At 40.3% G+C, this 25643-nt stretch overlaps 2 protein-coding genes across 3 annotated transcripts; both read left to right on the top strand.

Moving 5' to 3' along the window:
- Positions 1 to 561: 561 nt before the first annotated feature.
- Positions 562 to 4977, top strand: HJV (hemojuvelin BMP co-receptor). 2 transcript variants are annotated; one of them, XM_079134436.1, is made up of 4 exons: positions 562 to 742; positions 2075 to 2279; positions 2659 to 3209; positions 3682 to 4977. In XM_079134436.1, exons 2-4 carry the CDS (start codon positions 2183 to 2185, stop codon positions 4303 to 4305), a joined length of 1272 nt encoding a protein of 423 aa, XP_078990562.1. In that variant the 5' UTR covers positions 562 to 742; positions 2075 to 2182; the 3' UTR covers positions 4306 to 4977. The 2 variants fall into 2 exon arrangements, with proteins under 2 accessions (XP_078990562.1, XP_078990563.1); XM_079134437.1 differs by lacking the exon at positions 2075 to 2279.
- Positions 4978 to 18842: 13865 nt separating this feature from the next.
- Positions 18843 to 22857, top strand: TXNIP (thioredoxin interacting protein). Its single transcript, XM_079134159.1, has 8 exons — positions 18843 to 19389; positions 19835 to 19907; positions 20029 to 20176; positions 20286 to 20388; positions 20527 to 20783; positions 20888 to 21044; positions 21149 to 21300; positions 21430 to 22857. The coding sequence occupies exons 1-8, from the start codon at positions 19140 to 19142 to the stop codon at positions 21463 to 21465; spliced, it is 1176 nt and encodes a 391-aa protein (XP_078990285.1). The 5' UTR covers positions 18843 to 19139; the 3' UTR covers positions 21466 to 22857.
- Positions 22858 to 25643: the final 2786 nt, after the last annotated feature.

Here is a 25643-nt window from a genome sequence, read left to right as displayed (position 1 = left end):
GATCTGAACTGGATAGACTGAACCAAACCCTCATCCTAAACAACTCAGAGCTCAGGTTTCTTCTCTGGACAGCTGGCTTTTTAAGTTTTTGAAATACTCTGCAAAGATGGGGGAGGGGCTGTGAACTAATTCTGCTGGGAATCTTTAAAGTCAGCTACCCCTTAGCTACTATATGTAGAAACTGAATGTAGTATTCAATATAGCAGGGATGAAGGTGGTTAATGAAAGGTATCTAATTACCCACTGTAATTTTTAAAGGCCAGGAGTTCATTATCAAGAATGCTGGAGGGCTGCCTGGAGTAGGCAGTCATTATAGAGTCATATATTCTGGAATTGGATATCTTGACTTGTGTCTTATTTCTTTATTTCCTACCCCCACTTGGCACCCAATACTCCATATTCTGTCTAATCTTCCTACCCTCCCCACTGCCCCCACTCCCACACCCTACTGTCACCAACGTTCCTGGAATTTTGGACTTAGCTATTTTTAAAACTGTCAACTCAGTAGCCACCTCCCTCCCCCGCTCAGCTGTCCAATATTCTGGCCAGCCATATACTTCCCCTTCCCCCCACACCAAACCTTCTCTGGCTCCCTGACCTCAGTGAGATTGCAGCAGGTCTTGGGAACCTGGGGAGACATGGAGAAAGAGACAGGGGGACCCCCTGGCTGCAGCAGACTGACAGAATAGGCAACCATGGCTGGAGAGTTGGATAGCAGAGTAATATTTGACCTCTGGAAACAGTAAGTCAAAATGAAATTGCAATTCCTTTAATACGTTTTTGGATTGAGGTTAGACTTTTATAAAATTACAGATAGCAATTTGTATGTCTCAGGTCCAAAAGCTAGGATCTCTCCCTATCAAAATTGGCACAAGCTCCCTTTCTCCTGTCTCATTTCTTTCTGATCTCTTATCTCCACAATTGAAATTTAATACTCTGTCTCGCCTCTGGAAGTCTTAGCTTCCTCTTTACCTTAGATACCTTAAGGGTTTTTTTTTTTTTTTTTTTTTTGGTTTGGTTTGATTTGGTTTGTGGTAGTGCTTGCAGATAGAACCCAGAGCCTTGTGCAAACTAAGCATGCACTTTACCACCGAGTTATACACCCACCTCCACCTCAAGACTTGAAGTTTTAGGAGTTCTCTGTGCCCTCTATTCTGTGGTTTTCTCATCAAGGCCAAATTGGTAATCAAATGATTACTCACTGACATTCTTCTACCCCACCCCCTACTTAGCAATGCCCTTTTTGTTGGGCTTCCCAGGGTGGAGCTTCTTGTTACAAATTATTTCTCCTCACAACTCTAATCCCTCTATCTTATTCTCCCTCTTTTGGACTCCTCCCTCAGTCACTCTTACCACAAAAGAGGGGAGTTGGGCAGAAGGGAGGCAAAGAGTTAGCTCCTTCCCAATCCCTGTCTTTCTCAAAAGAAACCTCTGACTTTGTGAAGGGGAGAGTAATAGAAAGGGTGGTTCTTCAGTCAGTTTTGGAACAATACAAGAAGTACTGACTTAGAAAAAATAGATATTTGCATGCTTGGTTTGCATTCCATTTTTCTCCTGAGAGATTATAATTGCAACACTACAGAGAAGATGAAAGAGACCAGTTCCCTTTACATTTGAATACTGATGTTTCTATAAGGCATAGGTATCCCACCTTTACTCCCTTTTGTGTTCTTCTGACACAAAGGAGGAAAGGAAATTAATGACTCCTGGAGGATATCTTCGTATGTTTCTGAAGTGTTTTCAGATCCTAATTCTATTGAGGAGCCCACTAGGACTGTTGATATCTGATCTGTCCCCATTTTTTACGTATCTGCTGTTTAGTAGTTCAGGATGGGGCAATACAGTGGACTCTGCCCACCAGTTCACTAAACCTCCCCACCACCCCCACTTAGGAGTATTGCACAAGGGACCTGAAAGCAGCCTTAGGAGCAAGGCACAGAAGTTTACCAGTCACACTTATGGTTTGGGGAACCTCATTCTCCCCCAATTCCAGTCTGCTCATCCTTTTCTTCTCCCCAGATTCTCTTCACATCATCCTGACCAATCTTCAACTCTTCTCTTTCCCCATGCCCAGCCAAATTTCTTTTTTCAGTCACTTACAGGACCGCCTGTCAAAATTCACTAGGTAGGAGGGTCATCATCTGGGAAGAACCAGCGCCTGGGGGGACCTGGCTGGATAGGTATGGGAAATCAAGGCCAGTCCCCTAGTCCCCGGTCCCCCCATGGCAGTCCCCCAACTCTAAGCACTCTCACTCTCCTGCTGCTCCTCTGTGGACATGGTAAGGAAAGGGCCAGGGAAGGGTTTGGGGGAATCTAGAGGGTAGGCTATGTAGGGGTGGGCATGTGAGCATGTGAATGAGGAGAGATGGGTACTGAGTCCCAGACACTTGCCCTTTTCTCAAATAGGTATGTTTTGTTTCCCATTCAACTTGGAGAAGGGCCCTTGGTCGAAGGGAGAAGAGAACTAAAAGTTTACACACTTTTTGTAAGGTTGAGAGAGAGAGGCCTAGAAAGCTGAGGGTTGGGGGCTGGGGAAGGCTCTTAATTGGGTTATAGGACCGATTGGAATCCCCAGATTATATTTGGGAGAGTTAAAAGCACACACTGATAGAGGGGTATCTGGGGACCTTCTCACAATCATCTCCCTTCTGTCCTCAGCTCATTCTCAGTGCAAGATCCTCCGCTGCAATGCTGAATATGTATCGTCCACCCTGAGCCTTAGAAGTGGGGGTTCACCAGGAGCCCTTCGAGGAGGAGGCCGGGGTGGAGGGGTGGGCTCCGGCGGCTTCTGTCGAGCCCTCCGCTCCTACGCTCTCTGCACTCGGCGCACTGCCCGCACCTGCCGTGGGGACCTTGCCTTCCATTCGGCAGTACACGGAATAGAAGACCTAATGATCCAGCACAACTGCTCCCGCCAGGGCCCTACGGCTCCTCCTCCACCCCGGGGCCCCGCTCTTCCAGGCGCTGGTCCTGGTCCCCCAACCCCAGACCCTTGTGACTATGAAGGCCGGTATTCACGGCTGCACGGTCGTCCCCCGGGATTCTTGCATTGTGCCTCCTTTGGAGACCCCCACGTGCGCAGCTTCCACCACCACTTTCACACGTGCCGTGTCCAAGGAGCTTGGCCCTTGCTGGATAATGACTTCCTTTTTGTTCAGGCCACCAGCTCCCCTGTGGCATCGGGGGCCAACGCTACCACCACCCGGAAGGTCAGGGACTCAATTTTTCTCCCACCCCCACTTTCACTTCATGAGATCCTCTCATGGTCGCCCCAGGGTACCACTTCCTCCCCATCCCACTATTTCACAGCATTGCTCCTATTTCTTTTCCTCTTTAACCACTCTCCCATCCTGAATCGCTTCCTCCTACCAATCATTTGTTCCTGTAAATTAATTTCCCATAAATTAAATGCAGAAAACACTGAAGAGAAAACTAGGGGTATAAGAACTGAGGAGTTTCAGAAAGGATACCTTTTCTTCTCTTTGGGAGTTGTTGAGATTGTGATGAAAAAAGGAGACAGACTGAGTAGGCATGAGGCAATGGTGGAACATAATAGGAGAAGGGATTAGGATCAGGGGCCACCTTGCATCTCTGCTTGGATCAGCTCCTTATCTGTAAGGTCTGATTGTGGGGAGGACGCATTGAGCCCAAAATGAACTCTTTTCCCTCTTGCCCTCACAGCTCACCATCATATTTAAGAACATGCAGGAATGCATTGATCAGAAAGTCTACCAGGCTGAGGTGGACAATCTTCCTGCAGCCTTTGAAGACGGTTCTATCAATGGAGGTGACCGACCTGGGGGCTCAAGTTTGTCCATTCAAACTGCTAACCCTGGGAGCCATGTGGAGATCCAAGCTGCCTATATTGGCACAACAATAATCATCCGGCAGACAGCTGGGCAACTCTCCTTCTCCATCAAGGTAGCAGAAGATGTGGCCCGGGCCTTCTCAGCTGAGCAGGACCTGCAACTCTGTGTTGGAGGGTGCCCTCCAAGTCAGCGACTTTCTCGCTCAGAGCGCAACCGTCGGGGAGCAATAACTGTAGATACTGCCAGACAGCTATGCAAGGAAGGCCTTCCAGTTGAAGATGCTTACTTCCAATCTTGTGTCTTTGATGTTTCAATTTCTGGTGACCCCAACTTTACAGTGACAGCTCAGGCAGCTCTGGAGGATGCCCGAGCCTTCCTGCCAGACTTAGAGAAGCTGCATCTTTTCCCCTCAGATGCCGGTGTTCCTCTCTCCCCAGCAACCTTCCTAACCCTGTTTCTTTCAGGACTCTTTGTTCTGTGGTTTTGCTTTCAGTAGTAGGCCAGCAATCCCATGACTAGTTTAGAAATTATTTGGGGATAAAGTTGTCATGGAAGAACACAAAAAACTGCTAAAGGAAACAGTAGGGATTAGAAGATACATGAAACAAAGACATTTATCCAGTCAGATGAAGCTGCAGTCCAGGGTTGACATGATCACAGAATAAGGATTTTTGGCAAGGTTGTTGCATTCCAGATCTCTGTAGGGGCTCTTCACCATTTTTCCCAGTCCCACTTAAGAGTAAGCAGGTTATTCCAATCCATCCACTCATGAGATCACTTCTCCTACAAGCTTAGACATCCTAAAGGCCAGTAAGGAATTTAAGGGTAGAGATTTCTAAGAGGCAAGAACAGAAAGAGAAAGACATGACCATTACACATAAGAAATACAAGAGAAAATATCTGAGGAAATAAATCTATTTGATGAATACATGTGGGTAAGGTATGTTCTGCTTTCTTGGTTCAGAAATGAAGTGGGCATTGTCTGGATCTTAGGTGAAAAAAGTTGCCTTTTAAAGAATAGCACAGCTAGGATAGATGCCATCATCCCCACTTCTAATTAATCTATTATTAAAGCTATAAATTTTCCACATTGTCCTCTTTTGCCTATGTTGAACCTCTCTACAGATTTCATGAAATGGAATAAAGAAAACATATTCACTCCACTGAACGAGGGCTCAAAAGTTATCATCTATCGTTTCTGTCTTCGGTGAGTTTACAAGCTATTGGAGAAATAACTGATTCACATAAAGGAGTCATGAGTGTGTGATTCTTCATTCAATTCCACGGTGCTGTGAATTCAGATAGGAAGATGGTTGATGAGAACTAAAGTAATAAGAAGTAGTAAAAAGTCAGGCTTGGTAGCACACGCCTGTAAATCCCAGTAGCGTAGGAGGCTGAGACAGGAGGATTGCAAGTTCAAAGCCAGCCTCAGCAATGGGGAGGCACTAAGCAACTTACTGAGACTCTGTCTCTAAATAATATAATAGGGCTGGGGATGTGGCTCAGTGGTCGAGTGTCCCTGAGTTCAATCAATCCCCAGTACAAAAAAAAAAAAAGAGTTAAAAATCTTACTAATCAATAACATTTACTGAGAGCTTGAAACTCTGCAAGGCAATGTTCTAAACACTTTAAAAATATTAATTCATTTAGGGTTGGGAATAAAGCTCAGTGGTAGGGTATTTTATTTTTAATTGTAAACAAATGGGATACATGTTGTTTCCCTGTACATGGAGTAAAGGCATACTATTTGTGTAATCATAAATTTACATAGGGTAATATTGTTTGATTCATTCTGCTATTTTTTTCCCTTAGTGGTAGGGTATTTATCTAGTTTATGTGAGGCACTGGGTCCCATCCTCAGAACTGCAAAAATAACAATAATTTGCATAACTCTCTAGGAAAGTAGTATTCTTTTCTCAATTTTTAATTTTTTTGTTGTTGTTTTGGGGTTTTTTTGTTTGTTTGTTTTATTTTGTTTTGGGGGTGAACCCAGGGATGCTTAACCACTGAGTCACATTCTCAGCCCTTTTTTTTTGTAAATATATTTTTTTATTTAGAGACAGGGTCTTGCTGAGTTGCTTAGGGCCTTGATAAACTGCTGAGACTGATTTTGAACTCACAATTCTTCTGCCTCAGCCTCCTCAGTCACTGGGATTACAGGCATGCACCACTGCACCCGGCTTTTTTCTCAATTTTTTATAAAAGGAAATATTACATAAAGAAATAGAATACAGAAAGATTGATTTTCCTTCAGTCACATGCTAATAAATAGCAGAGCCAGAAAACAAATCCAGGCAGTTAGAACCCAGAAACTTAACATTTTCTTCCTTTTTTGCAGTAGTAGGAATTGAACTCAAGAGTGCTCTACCACTGAGCTACATCCCCATTTTCCCCAAACCCCCCCCCCTTTTTTTTTAATATTGAGAAAGTCTTGCCAAGCTGAACTTAAACTTGTGATTGTCCTGCCTCAGCCTCCCAAATTGCTGGGATTACACATCTGAGCCACTGCACCCAGCTCAGAAACTTAACTACTAACAATTACATGATATAAAAGGAAACAACAATTAAAGATTTTGGTTGTGAAGGTGGGCAGAAAAAGGGAGCTAAGGCAGTGGAGGCCACTATAAAAGCTACTCTCTTTTTTCATATGAATCCAAAAAGCAAGAGCTGGGAAAGGAGGAAAAGCCCAAAGTAGGAGGAATCTAGTTTGTAGAAAAAGACTGAGAAAAGAAGCTGTCATACTGCAGGGTATTCTAAGAAATGGTGCTTCTCTACATAAAATTATGAAGAAGATTACCTCTATATTTAGTATCTTATGGAGCTTCTGGTCTCACTATCCCCTTTAGGCACTCTATTATCTGGGGCCTGCCCTCCTTGATCTAAGCATGTATTCATCACTATCCTCCTTATCTGCTCAGTCCCATCTGCCTGACAATACTTCCCTGAACACTTACAGTATTCACCAGACAAGTGTCCTAACAAGTTTGCTATTTCCATTTTCTTATGCAATTCTTCATCCCCTATTTATCCTCCTCTAAGGACCTCACCCATTCCCTTAAAGCACAGTCTATGTTTTCTGAAATAACCTTTAGCAAATCTAGAAAATAATCTGTTCTAGTGGAAGAAAATGGGAAAGAGGAGGTACTCTATCCTGGGTTGACCCTTAATTTAGGGATGATATACACATTTTAATACAAAACTTCTTTTAAAGAACTTTTTGTATTGGAGCTCTATATTCAAGAATAACTTTATCCCTCAGGTGTGGAATTTCAAGTGAATTAAAAAGAATTTCATAGTCAACTGGGGAATGAAATTATTTTATGGCACTTGTTATGTAACACTCATCCTTTGCTGAGACTTAAGCATTAGCCCTGTTACCAATGAAGTATTTTAAAACAGATAGCTCAAAATAAGCACATGAAAAGATGCTCAACATCAGCAGTCACTAGGGAAATACAAATCAAATTAAAATCATAATGAAAAAACCTGACAATACACTGGGGTTGTGGCTCAGTAGCACATGTGAGGGACTGGATTTGATTCTCAGCAGTACATAAAAATAAATTAATTAAATAAAGGTATTGTGTCGATCTACAACTAAAAAAAATTTTTTTTTTTAAACTGACAATACCAAATGTTGGCAAGATGTAGAGTTTTCACACACTGTGGGTGGGAATATAAAATGGCAAAACTACTTCATAAAACAGTTTGGTGGTTATTTAAAAAGATAAGTGTACATTAACCATACAATCTAGACATTCCACTCCTAGGTTTTGGCTCAAAAGTAATGACAACATGTGTCTGCACAAAAACTTGTACACAATGTCCATAACAGTTTAATACATAATAACCAAAACTTGGAAATATCCCAATGTTCATGAACAAGTGAAGGATACACCAATTATGATAAATCTGTAAATAGAATAATACTAGGCAATATAATGTAATAAACTCCTGATACACACAACGACATGGATGAATCTCAAAATAAAAATATAGTGAAAGTATTCATAGTGTAGTATTCTGTTTTCTATTACTCTAGTGAAATACCTAAGACTAGATAACTTCATAAAGAAAAGAGGCTTATTCTAACTCTAGTCAGAATGGCAACTATCAAGAACACAAGCAATAAGTGTTGGTGAGGATGTGGGGGGAAGGAACACTCATACATTGCTGGTGGGACTGTAAATTGGTGCAACCACACTGGAAAGCAGTATGGAGATTCCTCAGAAAACTTGGAATGGAACAACCATTTGACCCAGCTATCCCACTCCTAGATTTATACTCAAAGGACTTAAAATCAGCATACTACAGTGACACAGTCACATCAATGTTTATAGCAGCTCAATTCACAATAGCTAAAATATGGAACCAACCTAGATGCCCTTCAACAGATGAATGGATAAAGAATATGTGGTACATATACACAATGAATATTACTCAGTCTTAAAGAATGAAATATGGCATTTGCAGGTAAATGGATGGAACTAGAGAATATCATGCTGAGTGAAATAAGCCAATCCCAAAAAACCAAAGGTCCAATGTTTTCTCTGATAAGTGGATGCTAATCCATAGTGGGGATGGGTAAGGAAGAAAGAAGGAACTTTGATTGTGCAGAGGGGGAGTAGGGAGAGGGGTGGGGTGGTGGAGATGGGAAGGATGGTAGAATGAGACAGATATTATTACCCTATACATATGTATGATTAAAATTACTGGTGTGACTCAGCACCATGCACAGCCAGAAGTTATGCTCAATTTGTGTACAATGTGTCAAAATGCATTCTACTGTCATATATAACCAATTAGAACAAATAAAAAATTTAATTAATTAAAAAAAGAAAAGAGGCTTATTTAACTCACAATTTTGAAGGTTCAAGAATATGGCACCTACATTGGCTTGGTTCTGGTGAGGAACTCGTGGCAGAGGACATCACAATTGTAAGAGTGCAGTATGAGAGGGTAGATCACATGGAGAGAGACAGGAAGCCAGAGATAGATTCCAGGTTGGTCTCTCTCTTAGAATGACTTGCTCTGGTGAGAACTCGGTCCCAGAACTACTTTAATCCCTTTTTTGGGAGAGCCCCAATGACCTAAAGACCTTCCACTAGGCCCTACCTCTAAAAAGTCCCACTGCTTCACCACTGCCACATTAAGGACCATACCTCCAACATATGAACTCTTGGGAACAAGTCACCTCCAGACCATGGTAAAGTCAAACCAAAACAAAGAAAACATGTTGTTTCCATTTATATAAAATCACATAAAATGCAAACTGATCAATGGATGTTTGAAAATGGATGGAGGGCAAGAGGAACTTTGGGTAATGATAGAAATGTATATTATCTTGATTGTGGCTGTAATTTCATGGATAATCAATGAAATTATACCCTTTAAATATGTATAATTTATTATATGAATATATGAAAATAAAGATATAACTGTTAAAAAACGGTAGCCTGCCTTTCCTTATTTCTTTGGTGGATCAGACAAAAGGCTTAGAAAAGGAATATTCAAACAGACTTTCTAGGAAAACAGAATAGGATGACAAGGAAAGGGAAAGATGAGAATTTTCAATTATTTTTATATTCTCTTCTCTAGCCCTAACATAATTCCTTTTTAGAATGTCATTCAGAAGGTCCGAAACCATGGAAAGGATATTTTTCAGTTAAAAATACCAACCCTGTGACTTTTTTTTTTTTTTTTTTTTGGTACTAGGGATTGAACCCAGAGGTGCTTAAGTGCTACTGAGCCATATCCCCAACCCTTTTTATTTTTTTTACTTTGAGACAGGGTCTCTCTAAGTTGCTGAGGTTGGCTTTGAACTTGCCATCCACCTCCTACTTCAACCTCCCAAGCCTATGGGATTATAGTCCTGTACCACTATCCCCAGGGCTAATCCTGTGACTCTTAATTCTGATTTTCTACTTCACCAATAGTCAGCAGGTGGCGCTGGTGACTAAAAAGTTATTTAGTGGCGAATTTGGGCAAGTCTCCAGGAAAAGGATAATTAATTTCTTAAGATTATTTGATATGTTGACCATTTGAGAGAAAATATTAATAGGCATTTGATAGAAATGGCATTTCAGAATTAAAATGAAGGCAGGTACATAGTAAACTAAATTAATTATTATAACTCCACAAAACACAAAAGGTTGTTCAAGACATGAAACAATCAAAATACACTACGTTACTTCACACAGGACATTATTTATAGTGAAAATAACATAAGCATCAACTACTGGCTTAATAAAAACTATGATATAACTCTTTTGGGAAGAGAAGATAAAGTCAGTGTTAGAACAGTTGCTAGGCATGAAAAAGGCCCTGGATTTGATTCCCAGCATTACAAAAAAAATTTTTAAAGAAAAGTTAAAATTTCAGTTACTATAGCCCAAAGACAGTCAAATATTCCTAATTTTTTAAAGAAAAGATGATGGCATAGGCCTGTAATCCCAATTACTCAGGAGGCGAAGGCAGGAGGATCCCAAATTCTAGGTCAGCCAGGACAATTTAGCAAGACGCTAAGGCACTTAGCAAGACTCTGTCTCAAAAAAAAAAAAAAAAAAAAGTTACTTTGAAATGTAAAGGAAACACCACATGAAAATGCTGAAAGAAAGGTCACTTCTCTATAAGGCATCTCAACCAAATCACTAACCATCACTACCAAATTCAAATAAAATGTTTGAAGAAGGCAAGAAGAAAAACTGAAAAAAATGGAAGAGAATCTCAGTAGAAGGGATTGGGGACTGCATTGTTGTTTTGTATAAGCACTTAACACTATGTAAATTTTTACTACTTAATGTTATATTATTTTGATTAAAAAGGGGATGAGGCATTTCTGCCTTGGCCTGAACTTTTCTCTTTAACGTTTTTGTTTGTTTAAGTGCTGGGGATCAAACCCAGGGACTAGAGCAAGTGCTCTACCATTGAGTTGCATCCTTAGCCAAGCCCTCCCCTTCTTATTTAAGAAGTTTCTCAAACATATCTCAGACCAAACAAACACATCCCTCCCTACTCCACACAGGCCTGCATACTTCATGGCAAGTTCCTTCTCTCATTTCTTCTTAAGGAAACAGAGATAATATCCAGAGCCCAGCAATTACAGTTCTCAAAATCAGTACCAGGAAACTACCAGAACTAAGGCAGGAAAGAAGGCAGAACATTAGAAAATAAAAGGCATTTCTCAATTTTTCTGCCTAATTCCAAACGAAATTATTCACCATCTGTACAACAATAGGTAGGAAGGAATACATTACATATGTTTCCTGAGATAAAACTGGTTATGAATGGAGGGTGGGCTTTGAGAAAGTGAAAGAGAAATCAGGAGGGATAACTACATTCTGCTTCTACTTCCAAGGCTATTGTGGAATCATTCTCTACTATTAGTTCATAGAACCATTTCCCTAACCCCAACCAGGCAATGGGAAATGAATTTAGGGCTAGGCAAATACTCTCCCACTGAGCTACATCCCCACATCCCCAACCCTCCTCTTTTTCTTCTTTTAATTAATTAATTAATTATTTTTGAGTAACAACATGAGTTTACTGAAGGGAAAGGAAAAGGGGGCACTCTCAAGGGAGAGAGTGTATCTTCTTAGAAGGAAAAGGGACTTCCCCAACCCTTTTTAAATTTTATTTTAAGACTGCTCTTGCTAAGTAGCCCAGGGTGGCCTGGAACTTTAGATCCTCCTGTCTCAGCCTCCCAAGTAGCTGAGATTATGGGCATGAGACTAGAACCCAATATCTTTAATAGCAAGGTTTTCATGTAGTCAGTCTTTGATAGAGTACTTCTATTCCTACCGTTAAGTAACTAAGTCATATTTTTAAAAAATTAGGTTAATGAGTCTCTCCATCCTGACCCCCCACCTCAACTCACTCCAGACAAAAACTGAAAGGCCTGTTGCTAAAACTGTAGCATCTGAAACTGAAAAAGGTTCTGTCATGATTTTATTTTCTCTTTATGGAACAAGGCACTGCCCTGAATCTATCACAACTAAGCCTACAGCCTGGGGGGAATACCAACAGGGTTGGAGGAAAAAAAAAACACAATCAGGATGAGCAAGGGGGTAGGTGACATAAGTAACATTAACTGGTCAAACTAAAATAATTTTATGAATTAATTTTGACCTTTAGAATTTTTGAAGCCCATAAACTATGCCACGTCATAAGACAACATGGATCCTACCTTTGAAGAGTTCAGTTTAGTGTGAAGAAACAGATAAACACATCACTATAAGATAAAATGATCAATATCCATAATATATAGAAATGTGTATACCATGCTGTTGTAATACAAAGAAGGTAAGAATTATGTGTGCTTGGAGAAATCACAGAAAGCCTTATAAAGGAGAGGATTTTTTTTTTATTTTCTAATAATCACAGATGCACTAGTGGAAAGATCTTTGAACCATAAGTCAGAAGGATTTTATCCAAGTTGTGTGAGTAACCTTAAACATTTGTATTTCTTTCTGCAAACTATCTCTGTCTCTTGGTGAAAATCAAATATTTGTGCAATTGCTTTATAACTGAGAAAAAGATAGTAAACAAAGAAAGTACTGTTGATTGTAATTCTGGATTTTTTTAAAAATAGAAAACTGTTTTAATATACAGTTTCTTCCTCTCAGTTATGAGCACTATATTTCCTTCATCAGTTTCTTCTTATAATTAAGAATCATCTTTACCAGGCTTCAGAAAAGCTTGTGTGTTTGAAAGAATTCTTGGACAAAAGATCTTGACAGTACATTAAACCACCCACTGAGTGGCAGGGCTGAGCCAACTGGATTCCTAAACTGGTGAAGAAAGAATTTCTCAGAAAAGGGGAAGTTGGGTTGAGTACGAAATGTCCCTTATGCTTATAAACATCAACACAGTCCAATTTTCCCTTCATAGAAAAACAACCCATCATCTCTCACTGCTCCCTAACTGATACATAATTGGGTGATAGGCTTTGAGGAGAACTGATTATGCATGTTAAAGTATAGCAGAAGGTACTGAAGCTGGGGTTTAAAGCCCAATACTGATGAGAAACCTAGGTTCTGAGTCGGTGACATATTCTGTTCCCAAGACATTTATTAATTCAATGTATTTACTCTGTGACATGTACATTAATAGGCTAGGAGAACCCAAAGATAAAAAAGAACATAGTTTCTACTCTCTAGGAACCCATTGTCTAAAAAAAAGGTCAATTTGTATGTAAGTGCTATAAGAGAAATATAAATAACATGCTATGGAATATTCAGAAAAGAATGAATCATCCAGACACTGTGGTACACACCTGTAATGCCAGGGACTCAGGTGCTGAGGCCAGAGTAAACTTGAACTTGCAAGTTCAAGGCCAGCCTGAGAAACTTAGTGAGGCCCTGGCTCAAAATTAAAAATTAAAAGGGCTGGAGATGTAGTTTGGTGGCAAAGTGCCACTGGGTTCAATACCCAGTACCAAAAAAAGAAAAATAGAGAATGAAATCATATTTAGTTGTAAGGTAAAAGATTAAAAGATTGGAAATCAAGATTTCACAAAGAAAAACTCATTTGACCGTCTACAGAAGCGGGTATAGGGTTTCTAAAAAGCAGAGCTGGGGAGGGAAGGACAGGTATTCCAGGTAGACAGAAAAGAATAAGCAAAGACACAAAGGCAGAGAATATATTAGGGGAACACTAAGTACTCATGTTTGGCTGAGGTCTGGGGTATATGTATGAGGAAGTAATGGAAAATGAGTCTGAAAATTTTGGTTGAGGCCATTTTGTGAAGTCTTTCAGTGCCAGGTTGAAGCATTTGAATGGGGTTTAGTAAGTAGGGGATTTTATAGTACCACAGGAGTAGACAGGAATAAAATTGTGTTAGACTAATCTAGGTACAGTCTATAGAGGATAAAAGGAAGACTAGTCAAAAGCTATTAAGGTAATCTAGAACTGGGCCTAGTGGTACATGCCTGTAATCCTAGCAGTTTGGGAGTCTGAAGCAAGAGGGTCATAAGTTCAAAGTCAAGCTCAACAACTTAGCAAGGTCCTAAGCAACTCAAATCCCATCTCAAAATGAAAAATTAAATTAATAAAAAGGGCTGTAGCTCAGTGGGTTGAGTGCTCCTAGATTAAATTCCTGGTACTGGGAAGAAAGAGAAAAAAAAGATAATCTCAGCAAAAGTAACAAAGACATGATGAACCTGAGTTGTGGTAGTGGAATAAGAAACAGGAAAAAAGATTCTATAAAGATGTCCTCAACAGAAATTAGCAATAGATTGAGTATGCAAATATCAGAGAGAATAGACTCAAAGGTAATTGCTGGATTTTAACTGATGACTTGGGGAAGATGTAATGGTTCTATTTTTTTAAAGAAATGAATTTGAGCACAAGGGAAAGATTTGTGAATTAATTACTGGACAAATTGAATTTGAAATGCTAGCTGGAACTTTGGAGACAGGCTAAAGGTATAGTACATATTTTAATGTTATTTACACAGAGTGATGCACAGATGGGTAAAATGAAGAATAAAACTTAAAGAAAGAAAAGGAGAGGGCCAAGAAGAAGCCCTTAAGAGGAGGAAGAAATGGAGGGGGGAGAGGGAGAAGGAGAAATAGAAGAGGAAGGAGAAAACTGCTAGCAATGAAGGAAAGCATGAAATACAAATGTAAATATGTCTATCTAAATTTTTTTAAAGAAAAAAACCACTGGAAATTTTGAAGAAACCCTTTTAGGGGTAGTAGAAGCCAGACTACAAAGGGATAAGTTTAGTAAACAGAGAAAGCTGGTATAGGTGATTCTCATAGGAATTTGACAGTAGTTGATGCCATGGCACATGCCTATAATCCCAACAATTGAGGCTGAGGCAGGAGGATCCCAAGTTCAAAGCTAGCTTCAGCAACTTAGCAAGAACCTTTCTCAAAATAAATAACAGAAGGGGCTGGAGATACAGATTGGTGGAATGCACCCCGAATTCAATCCTTGCACTGCCCCCCACACACAACCAGAAAAAACATAAGGTATTCTGATACAGAGAAATACCACTTTCATATAACTTTTATTACAGTATATTAGTATTCTAATTGCTCTATTTATGATTATTATTGTTAATCTCTTATTTACCTTTTTTATTAAACTTTATCATAGGTATGTATAAGAAAAAACATAGTATAGGGTTCAGTATGATCTGCAATTTGGCATCCACTTGGGTACTGAAATATATTCCCCCTGAATAAGAGGGGACTACCAATAAGTAAAGCTAAATTTAAACAACAAAAAGCACTTGCAAAGCATCCTAGAGATAAGAATTCTAGTATTAAGAATCCTGGGTTTGGAAAGTGGCTCCACCAGATACTAGCTGTATCCTAAAATATGTCACTTAACCAAAATAAGGGAAGTGGTCTTAAAAACAAAAACAATCTAGTGGAGTCCCTTTAACTCTAAAATTCTCTGAGTCTTGCCCTAAATCCTTTATAAAACCATTATGCAGATCAAACGATACTACATGTCAAACCACTGAAAGTCAGAATAATACATTAAAAAACGTAGATCATACTTTAACTGGACAGACCTGGATTCAAGATCTTACTCTACTTACAAAATCTATGACCTCAGGCAAATTATTTTACCCTTCTGAGCCTGATTAAATTAATATGGAATCACAAGGTTATTGTGAGAGTTAAATGAAATAACCTAACCTTAAATCCTTTCTGGAACAAGATGATAAATGATTTATAAATAATATTGACACAAATAAAGAACTGAGTTCTTTATTGGTGTTCAAAAATAACAATTACTTAAAAAGTCACTTTAACTCTAAGATGCTATACAATTATTAGTGTATTCTTATTTATCTATGATTTGGGGCCATATACACAGTTGAAATCTTCAATCCCACATTTTCATTCAAAACTTATTTGAAAGTGGGAGGGTAAGGGTAAAGAAATATTTAAGGAGTGGAGGTGACAGAAGAGATTAAAAGGACAAACGAAGGGAATTCTTTTGCTTTGGGAACTGAGGCTTTAGAGTCCTAAGTGTTTGTCAGGCCAGAGGTTAAAGAAAAGAGAAAGGCAATCACTGCCTTGTCTGTCTGGCAACTGTGTTGCAGGTATTTCTCTCGTGAAAGCTTTGGCTCTGTCATCTACAATAAAGCCAACAAATGACAATCACCACTTAGTTTCCTATTGGCACTGGGATGGAAAAGGGTAAGGAGCAGGTAAAAGATGACCTAACTTGCAAAACTACTGGACTGAGTCCTACTTTGCTGTTCCTCCTGGGTCTGTTCTTTTCTTCATACTCCATTAGTATTTGTATCCTGTTTTTAGGACAGGCGTTTACAAGATACTTTTCTTTGACTCAAGTACTGAAAAAGAATAATCAGGAGACAAATTTCTATCAGAATACTGGGTTATAAGGTGAAAGGTTATAAACAGCTATATCCAGGAGGCCTCCATTTCAGAACATGCCTTGGCTGCAGGCCTGGTACGCAGGCAGCTGTTGCTGCCAAAGTTAAACAGTTTTTTGGCATCCAAGAAAACCCAGGCATAACACAGAGCAAACAAGTGGTCTATGCCGAGTTCCACAAAAAGGGAAGATAAGAAAAATACTAGTATCCAAAGCAGAAACTTAGAACAAGAGAGAATTGTTAAAGGATTTTTAGAAACTCAAAAATTCACTACTTTGTACATGTCCCCAAATAAATATCACTATTCCCTCTCCCCTTAAGGTGTCTCAAATCAACACCATCCTGATCTATTACTAGCTACCTTTCTTCTCATCACCTCAAAAGTTACGTAGGTAAGCCTGGCACAGTGGTGTAATCCCAGCAATTCAGGAAGCTGAGGCAGGAGGACCCTAAATTTAAGGACCATCTGGGCAATTTAGTGAGACCCTATCTCAAAATGAAAAATAAAAAGGACTGGAGAGATAGCTCAGTAGAAGAGTCCCTGAGTGTAAAATAAATAAACAAAATCACTTTAGTGAGAAACCCACCATCCCTGTTCATAATAATCAATATAGTTTATCAACTGAAAATACTTCAAGCCTAGTTGGTTAACTTTCTAGAACAGGGTGCCACCCCAAACCCACACACCCGAAGGATCAACATGTTCCTGGGGTTTGGTGCTTTATGTGTTTTCCAACAGATTCTGAGCTTGCTTAATATTAGGGTTGTGCTGGAACTTGTTAGCCTTAGGGTGTCAACCCAGGTAGGGTGTATGAGGAAGGAAGAGAGGGATTCCTAACAGCAATGAATAGCTTTCTTTTTTGCTGAGAAGGTAGGACTTTTAAATACTTCTTATTTACGTCACCGTCTCAAGCATGGGTACAGATAAGGGAAAAGTCTAGGAATCAAAAGAAAGTGAGTTAGAGCTAGTGTGGTTGTACATGCCTGTAATCCCAGTTACTTGGGAGGCTGAGACAAGAGAATCACAAGTCAAGGTCAGTGGGGGCTAGGGAGGTAGCTAAATGGTACAACACCTCCTCTAACCCCAATTCAATCCCTAATAACTGAAAACAAATAAAAATTGCTGAGTTGGGGATGTGCCTCAGTAGTAAATGTTCACCCATTATGCACTAAAGCCCTGAGTTCAATCCCCAAACTATAAAAAGGAAAATAAAAGCAAGAGAGAGAAGGAAAGAAAAGGGGATTAGAATCCTTCTTTCTCTACATACAAGTTTTTCTTATTACATTTAGGAAACATTTCTCAGGAGTCGGCTCCTAAGGCACCTTGTATTCAATAGGGAAAACCCTCCCTGGACAGTTAGTTGAAAGAAACCAACATAGAATGAGGAATCAGGATCCCTTTTAGCTAAAACAGTGCTCTGATGACCCTTCTCTTTCCTTTGGGATTTCTGAAGAGCTTAGGGGAAAAAAAAAGGTGAGGAAACTGTTTCTTCAAACAGGTGTATGATCATCTTTCACAGACACCTCAGTTGTTAACAAGAGAACTGTCTTGCTTTTAACCAACTTGAAGGCTATGATGAGTGTGGGACAACATGTTTACGAAAGTACATTTAATTTAGTGAACTGGGAGAGGGGAGGAAGACAAGAACTTCAGGAAGAGAGTGAAAGGGTGAAACAGTCTTTCCCTTTTTAAAAAATTTCCTTTCCTTTTTCTTTCCTGGAGAAGCAGGGAGGGAGAAATCCTGAGAGTGTAAAGGACACACCTCACTAAAGAGGTAATGAGGTAAGCGGGGAGAACATACACCGTGTTCCCCAACTTCGCAGGTAGACACTGAAGAGATGAGGGGATAAGCAACAGGATGTGGACACTCCCTTACTATTTCCGTTCCAGAGAACAAAAAGAACAGAATGGAGGGTACGTGGGATGAGGAACAGCGCTGGCACACAGCCCGAGCCCCAGAGCCCCAGAGCCGAAGGCCACTTTAGTCCTATACACCGCTTTCCAAAGAGGGCTGAAGAGAGTGTTTAAAATGTGACCAATTCTTCCCTTCAGAGACAGCAGCTTTTTGTTTTTAAGTGGAGATGCGGGGCAAGAAGACAAAGGGGATCTTCCTGAACACTAACATCAGCACTCCCTTCCCTCTGTCCCAAACCTGAAGTATTCTTGGAGCTATGGGGTTGTTTTTCACAGACTTGCGATTTGTGGGCCAGGAATAAACGATCATCTCCAAATTCGTTACGCAGGCTTACTACTGACCATGAAATTCTCTCATAAGCACATTTTCCTTTTACCTTAAAAAATAATAATAACACCGCTGCAAGACCAAGGCCAAAAGCGTCCACATTCGCCCTCCGACAGCCACTCGCCCTGGATAGATTTCAGGGTCATTGCGAGCCTGCTGCCAACGAACCCCGGGGAAGCCGCTCCCGCAGCCCCCTCCAGCCCCGCCTCCCTGCGAGGCAGCACACCCGAGCACAACAACCATTTCCTCCGCCAGGAGCACACAGTGTCCACGCGCCTCTGGGTCCTGGCTGATTGGTCGAGCTCCTGGTAAACAAGGATCAGGCAGCCAATGGGAGAGCTGTGCACGAGGGCAGCACGAGCCTCCAGGCAAGCGCTCGCGTGGCCCTGCCGGCTCTGGCTACTATATAGAGCAGTTTCCGGCTTCAGCTTGAAACTCTTCTCTCGATTTCTGGGTAGGGTTGCTACCAGCCACCCCACCGAAATCTGGAGCTCTTCCTCGGCAACCGGAGGAGGAAAGGAAAGAAGGAGCTTGGCACAGCCACCAACTTGAAATTTTTAGACACCTTTTCGGAAAACTTAAAATTCCCTTGTGGGCTTTTTTGAATTTTGTTATTAAAACCCAACCTGCTCAGGACACCCTCATTCCTTAGGAAGAGTGATATTTCTTGTAAAGATCCCTTCTTGGATTTAGGTTTTTTGACTCTTGAGCCAACTCAGCCCAATCATGGTGATGTTCAAGAAGATCAAGTCTTTTGAGGTGGTCTTTAACGACCCTGAAAAAGTGTACGGCAGTGGGGAGAAGGTGGCTGGCCGGGTGGTAGTGGAGGTGTGTGAAGTGACTCGAGTCAAAGCCGTCCGGATCCTGGCATGCGGAGTGGCAAAAGTCCTCTGGATGCAGGGATCCCAGCAATGCAAACAGACGTTGGACTACCTGCGCTATGAGGACACGCTTCTCTTGGAAGACCAGCCAACAGGTAGATGACCCAGTTCATTGTTGGAGGGTGAAAGCTAATTAGAGATTGGAAAAGAATTCATACTAAATTCTATAAGTTGTTCAGTTTGAGTGGTTTGAAATGTGTTGCTTTCTCTATTTGTTTTAATTTGCAAATGTGTCCCTAGCCCCCAAAAGGGTGATTTGTACAATTTCTTACAAGACGATCCTGAGAGACATTGCTTCAGTTCTTTAAAGATTTCTGTATACATAAATTACTCATTCTTTGATTCCTGGGGTATCCATCCTGGGTGAGCCTTTCAGCATTGCAGAGCTTTGCAAGAAAATAAAAATCTTTCGTTTAAGAATGTAAGGGATAAAGATGGGGGTGCTAAAATATCCTTGCATGCTGCCCAAGCATGCCTTATCACAGAAACTTTTTAAGTATAACAAGAAACGTAATGAGACTTGCCTTTTTTTCCCTTCAGGTGAGAATGAGATGGTGATCATGAGACCTGGGAACAAATATGAGTACAAGTTCGGCTTTGAACTTCCTCAAGGGTAGGTATTAGCTAAATGCATTTTGACTCTCCATCTCTAAAAAAATCTCTTTCATTTGATAACTTACTGTTTTTGAAGAGCGTTTTAAAATTGTTTCCTTTTTTGTTTTGTTTTGACACAGACCTCTTGGAACATCTTTCAAAGGAAAATATGGTTGTGTAGACTACTGGGTAAAGGCTTTTCTTGATCGCCCCAGCCAGCCAACTCAAGAGACAAAGAAAAACTTTGAAGTGATGGATCTAGTGGATGTCAATACCCCTGATTTAATGGTGAGGTTTATTTTAATATTCTTATTTTCCTTGATCACAGTATGATAAATTAGGTATCCTGGGCATTAAATTAAATCATCTCAAAACACTATTGTCCCTTTCTACATAGGCACCAGTATCTGCTAAAAAGGAGAAAAAAGTTTCCTGCATGTTCATTCCTGATGGGCGAGTGTCTGTCTCTGCTCGAATTGACAGAAAAGGATTCTGTGAAGGTAAAAACCTAGTGCTTCAAATGGTGGACAAATATAACAAAAAAAATTGGGTTTGGGGCTGAGAACTTGGGATGGGGCAGAGATGTCATTAACCGTACTGAGTATCGATATGTTTTTGTTTTTTGTTTTCATTGCTAGGTGATGACATTTCCATCCATGCTGATTTTGAGAATACTTGTTCCCGCATTGTGGTTCCCAAAGCGGCCATTGTGGCCCGCCATACTTACCTCGCCAATGGCCAGACAAAGGTGTTGACTCAAAAGTTGTCATCAGTCAGAGGCAATCATATTATCTCAGGGGCATGTGCATCATGGCGTGGCAAGAGCCTTAGGGTGCAGAAGATCAGGCCATCCATCCTGGGCTGCAACATCCTTCGAGTTGAATATTTCTTACTGGTGAGTGGGTTGGGGATGTCTCTGGGAGAGAAATTGCTCATCTGTCCAAACAGTGGTGGTCTCTCCAGACTTCTTATCTAATTTACTGTTATTTTTCTTTCTAGATCTATGTTAGTGTCCCTGGTTCCAAGAAAGTCATCCTTGACCTACCCCTGGTAATTGGCAGCAGGTCAGGTCTAAGCAGCCGGACATCGAGCATGGCCAGCCGAACCAGCTCTGAAATGAGTTGGGTAGATCTAAACATCCCTGATACCCCAGAAGGTGAGCCAGACCTGATGTCTTGTCTTCTTTCCTCTGGCCTTGTAAAATTGTGATATCTGGCATTTCTTGGCTAGGCTTCTTATTCCCATATTTTCTCTTTATAGCTCCTCCTTGCTACATGGATATCATTCCTGAAGATCACAGATTGGAGAGCCCTACCACCCCTCTGCTAGATGATGTAGATGGCTCTCAAGACAGCCCTATCTTTATGTATGCTCCTGAGTTCAAGTTCATGCCACCACCCACATATACTGAGGTGAGAATTGTCATTTTTTACTGTTAACATTTGTCCTAAGCTTTCTATAGGAAGTTGACTTGGAGGGATTGCCAAATAAGATTCATGTTCTTACCCAAATTAAAATGATCTCTTCTTTCTTCCTCCCAGGTGGATCCTTGCATCCTCAACAACAATGTGCAGTGATCAAGTGGGAGAAAAGAAGCAGCTGTACCTACTTGTTTCTTTCCACCTCTCTTCCTGGACTCTCACTTTTTTTAGAGACTTAAATAGTCTCTGCAGTGAGGTATGGGTCCACCCCAGCCTCTGACTCCCCAAAGTAGGAGGTGTTCAACAGGCAATCTTCAGGCCTCAAGTGGTGCGAACTCATCCTCCACCAGCGCCAGCGTTGTGATATAGGAGCGTTTGCAGGATGGGCTTAGAAAAATTCAAGCCCATCCGATTTTTCAGATCTCCTTGAAAACTGAGACATTTTCAGTAGTTTTGAGTGTCGGGATAGAAATGGCCTTATTGGCATGGTCTTCCCAAGGGTTTTTGACGGGAGTTACAGAGTGTTATAACAACTTCAAACCTTGAACTGCTGTTCCACGTGGAACCAGAGCCAATTTAGCAAACTAGGAAAAAGAAAATCATGGCCAAAATTTTGGGAAACAGGAAGTTCTTAAAATTGGTGTTCTCTGTTTTGTACACTTAGAAAAACCCTCCAGAACTGAATTGGTTTGGGTTTTAGAGAGGTGCTTCCCCCGTGAATTATAGGAAAACTGCTTTGAGGTGTCTTTGCTTAGAATGTACTTTAACTTTGCTTAAAGCGGTAGTAACTATACCCCACCAAAGATCTTAAAAGCCATTTTTAGAGCCTATTGCACTGTGTTCTCCTGTTGCAAACTTATTCATATAGGAGAATCTGTTTTTCTTTTCGAATGACTCCTTGGAATTGATTCTGAGGTGATGTTCTTAGCACTTTAGTTCCTGTCAGGTTTTGTTCGTTTTTTGTTTTTTCTCTCCCTGTCTCAAATGTAAGCTACCGGTCTACTATGTCTTTAGGGGTAAGCATAATGACACACTCAAGAAAAAAAAAAAAAAGTGTTACTATTATTACTTTTGAGACTTTGTCCCAGTGTATGGAATTACGTAATTCTGACACTCTAATTGTATGAATGGGTTGCTGCTGTCAGCCTTGCTCACTGTGATTTCTCTAAACTCCGAGGAGGAACTCTGAATCAAGAAGCCCCAACACTGTGATCAGAGCCTCCTGACACTGCCATGAGAAACTAGAGGGCAAGTCCTGCCCAGTGTTAGGAGAAAGGGATATTAGCCCCTCTCTCACTGTAGCCACTAGCACTTGGCCAGTCACCCTCAGCCATAGCACTTTGTTCGCTGTCCTGTGTCAGAGCACTGAGCTCCACCCTCTTCTGAGAATTATTACAGCCAGAAACTGTGGGCTAAAGGTGATTTCATTTTTTTGTTTTTGTATTTTACTTGTGTATCTTTTTGTATGATAAAAATTATATTTTGTACTTAACCAGATATATTTTCACCCCAGTGGGGGTATTCTTTGTTTAAAAAATAAAGTTTTTTTAATTGCAAATTTTTTCTTATCTGTGTCTGTGAAGTGGCATTGGAAAATTATTAGAAAAAGGGTATGCCTAAAGAAACTTTCTGTCCTTCACAATTCATATTACTAAAAACGATGTGGAAAGAACACTCCCCATTAATCCTAATAAACATAGGTTGCAGGTAGGAGGAATGAGGGAAGGGATTTGAGCTAAGTTAGTCTGTTTTTTAATTCACTAAAGAATTGCAGTGGAATCTTCTAGTTGTCTAGGCTAATTTTTTTCATGTCCATAGGTAACCATTAAATTCCTTCACTTTTGGAATACATGAATTTTAAACAGAAACCAGGTTTGTGAGAGGATTTGGATGGGAAGGGATGAAGTTCTCTTTTTCATAACTTACTTTCTGTGATAGAAATTCTTCCCAGTATAAATAATTTTCATGCTGATAAGAATAACCTTTATTCAGGACTTGAGAGTTTCAGAAGCTGAGTATCACTCTGGAAGCAACTACCTTTTTTTTTTTTTTTTTTTAATCTCTAGTTGCTAGCACAGTTCTTACCCAAGCATATAATCATAACTCAGTAAATGTTTGCTGAATATTTAACCCCACCCTCATTCCTTAGAGTGTTTCAATAATTCTTATTTCTCATAGTTCTAATAATTATTTTTCACCACTAATTGAAATGATTTTTATTCTTGAAGGAATGACAGGTGAGAAACAGATAGCAGAGGTCAATATAATTGATTTGGGGTTCATTTAAATCTTTTCAGACAGATTCAGTCTTGGCCTGTACTTGGGGATTTACTTTTCTTTGGACCTCCACACCCCAATTCCAAATATGTTCCCAGAAGTTCTATATAAGACCAATGTGAATTGAATAGAAAGTGAAATTGAAAAAAAAATTTTTTTTTTCCACTTCAATTTTTGTTTATCTTTCATTCCCCGTAGTGCTTTTGCTTTCTTCTCTTGGCTGTCTGTTTTTGAAACAGGATTGAACTAGGGGTGCTTTACTACTGAGCTATACCCCCAGCCCTATTTATTTTATTTTGAGACAGGGTCTCATTAAGGTTGGCCTTGAACTTTCAATCCTCCTGCCTTAGTCTGGGTTTGCAGGTGAGTGCCACCTTTCCTGTCTAGCCATCTGTTTTCCATTACCATTGTGTCAATCTAGCGCTTTCCCTGTTGTCATGGTGACTCTCACCTGAACTCCTCCCCCTGTTTATCACCTGTTTAAAAATTTAGCAACTCCTCCCCTTTTGAATCTGTGACCAGGAAACTAGGTCAAAGTTGATGGAAAATTTTTTTCTGCAGCTTGTTTTCCAGGGACTAGAGGGGTGGAGCAAGGACAAGAGCAGACCAGAGGGTAAAGACAAAGGGATAGAGAGACCCAGGAGCTCAGAGGCAAGCTGTTTGTGTACGCAGTCTGGCTACTGGTGCATTGTGCATTTTGGGGGGACATGGAGAAGAGAGATAATTTACACCCAAGGCCTCTTAGAGATTTGGCACTGAAAGGACCAGAACATATGCATCTTCTCCTGATACCCTAAAATCTCTATTCCAACACTGTCTTAAAGAACTTTCTATAATGATGGACATGTTCTGCATCCATGCTGTCCAGTATGGTAGCCACTAGCCACATGCGGCAATTAAACTCTGAAATGTGGCTACTGTGATTGATGATCTGACTTTTAAATTTTATTTATTTATTTTTAAATTATAGCTTCATGTGACTAGTTACTATATTCAGCAGCACAGCAAAATCTGAGGAAGGAAGTAGCTGGAACTGCTCCCTCAGAGGAAACACATCGCTCCCTTACAGCACAAAAGGCCCCACTCTACTTCCTTTGCCTTCTCTATACAATTTCCACCTCACCCCAGGAATTTTTCTGTAGGGATTTACTTGTACACTTCCCTAGGTATCAGTCCAGCTGTTTCCACATTCGAGTGGGTGGATATTCTAGTTCTTCCCATGTTCTTCTCATATGCTATTTATTTATTTAAACAGTGATTGAACCAGAGGTGCTCAACCACTGAGCTATGTCCTCAGCACCACCACCACCCCTTTTTTTGAGACAGGGTCTTGCTAAGTTGCCCAGACAGGCCACTGTGCCTGGCTATGTCTTCTAATATTTTATTTTTTATTTTTATGTTTTCAGTTTCAGATGGACACAATAACTTTATTTTATTTTATTCATTTTATGTGGTGCTGAGGATGGAACCCAGTGCCTCACACATGAGAGGCAAGCCTCTACCACTGAGCCACCTTTAATTTTAGCCCCGCCTTTAATTTTTTAAAGAGCTATAATCTACACATACAACCATTAGAGGAGATCTAGTTCTGAATATCATTTATTCATTAGGTCCAATGTAGTATGGGAAGATCTGAGAAAAGTCAAAAAGAAAATTATCTAAAGCAAGAAAACAGCTAAAGAAAATAAAATTTGTAAGAAAAAGGCAGGTATTTCCAAACCAGGGTCCTTGGTTACCTTGGCTTCTTTGAACAAATTGGAAATACAAGAATCTAATTTGGGGTGCTGTAGCCATAGCTCAGTGGCAGAGTGCGTGCCTAAGACGCATGAAGCACTGGATTCAATCCTTAGCACCACATAAAAAAATTAAAAAAAATAAAGGCACGATGTCCATCTACAACTATGAAAAAATTTTCTTAAAAGAAGTTTAAAAAAAAAAGAAAAAGAATCTGGGCTGGGGTTCTGGCTCAGTGGTAGAGCACTTGCCTAGCATGTGTGAGGCACTGGGTTAAGTCCTCAGCACCACATTTAAAAAAAAATTTAATTAATTAAATAAAG

The sequence above is a fragment of the Sciurus vulgaris genome, assembly GCF_902686455.1.
Source record: "Sciurus vulgaris genome assembly, chromosome: 1".
Classification (NCBI taxonomy): Eukaryota; Metazoa; Chordata; class Mammalia; order Rodentia; family Sciuridae; genus Sciurus; species Sciurus vulgaris.
This window is presented reverse-complemented; position numbering and strand designations above follow the sequence as displayed.

What these genes read in the sequence shown, in the direction of transcription:
- TXNIP (XM_079134159.1), top strand. Translation starts at nt 19,140, where the DNA reads ATGGTGATGTTCAAGAAGATCAAGTCTTTTGAGGTGGTCTTTAACGAC. An exon ending in GGCTTTGAACTTCCTCAAGG is followed by an intron (nt 19,908 to 20,028) that starts GTAGGTATTAGC and finishes GTTTTGACACAG; the next exon opens with ACCTCTTGGAACATCTTTCA. An exon ending in TCAATACCCCTGATTTAATG is followed by an intron (nt 20,177 to 20,285) that starts GTGAGGTTTATT and finishes CTTTCTACATAG; the next exon opens with GCACCAGTATCTGCTAAAAA.
- HJV (XM_079134436.1), top strand. Translation starts at nt 2,183, where the DNA reads ATGGGAAATCAAGGCCAGTCCCCTAGTCCCCGGTCCCCCCATGGCAGT. An exon ending in GCTGCTCCTCTGTGGACATG is followed by an intron (nt 2,280 to 2,658) that starts GTAAGGAAAGGG and finishes TTCTGTCCTCAG; the next exon opens with CTCATTCTCAGTGCAAGATC. An exon ending in ACGCTACCACCACCCGGAAG is followed by an intron (nt 3,210 to 3,681) that starts GTCAGGGACTCA and finishes TTGCCCTCACAG; the next exon opens with CTCACCATCATATTTAAGAA.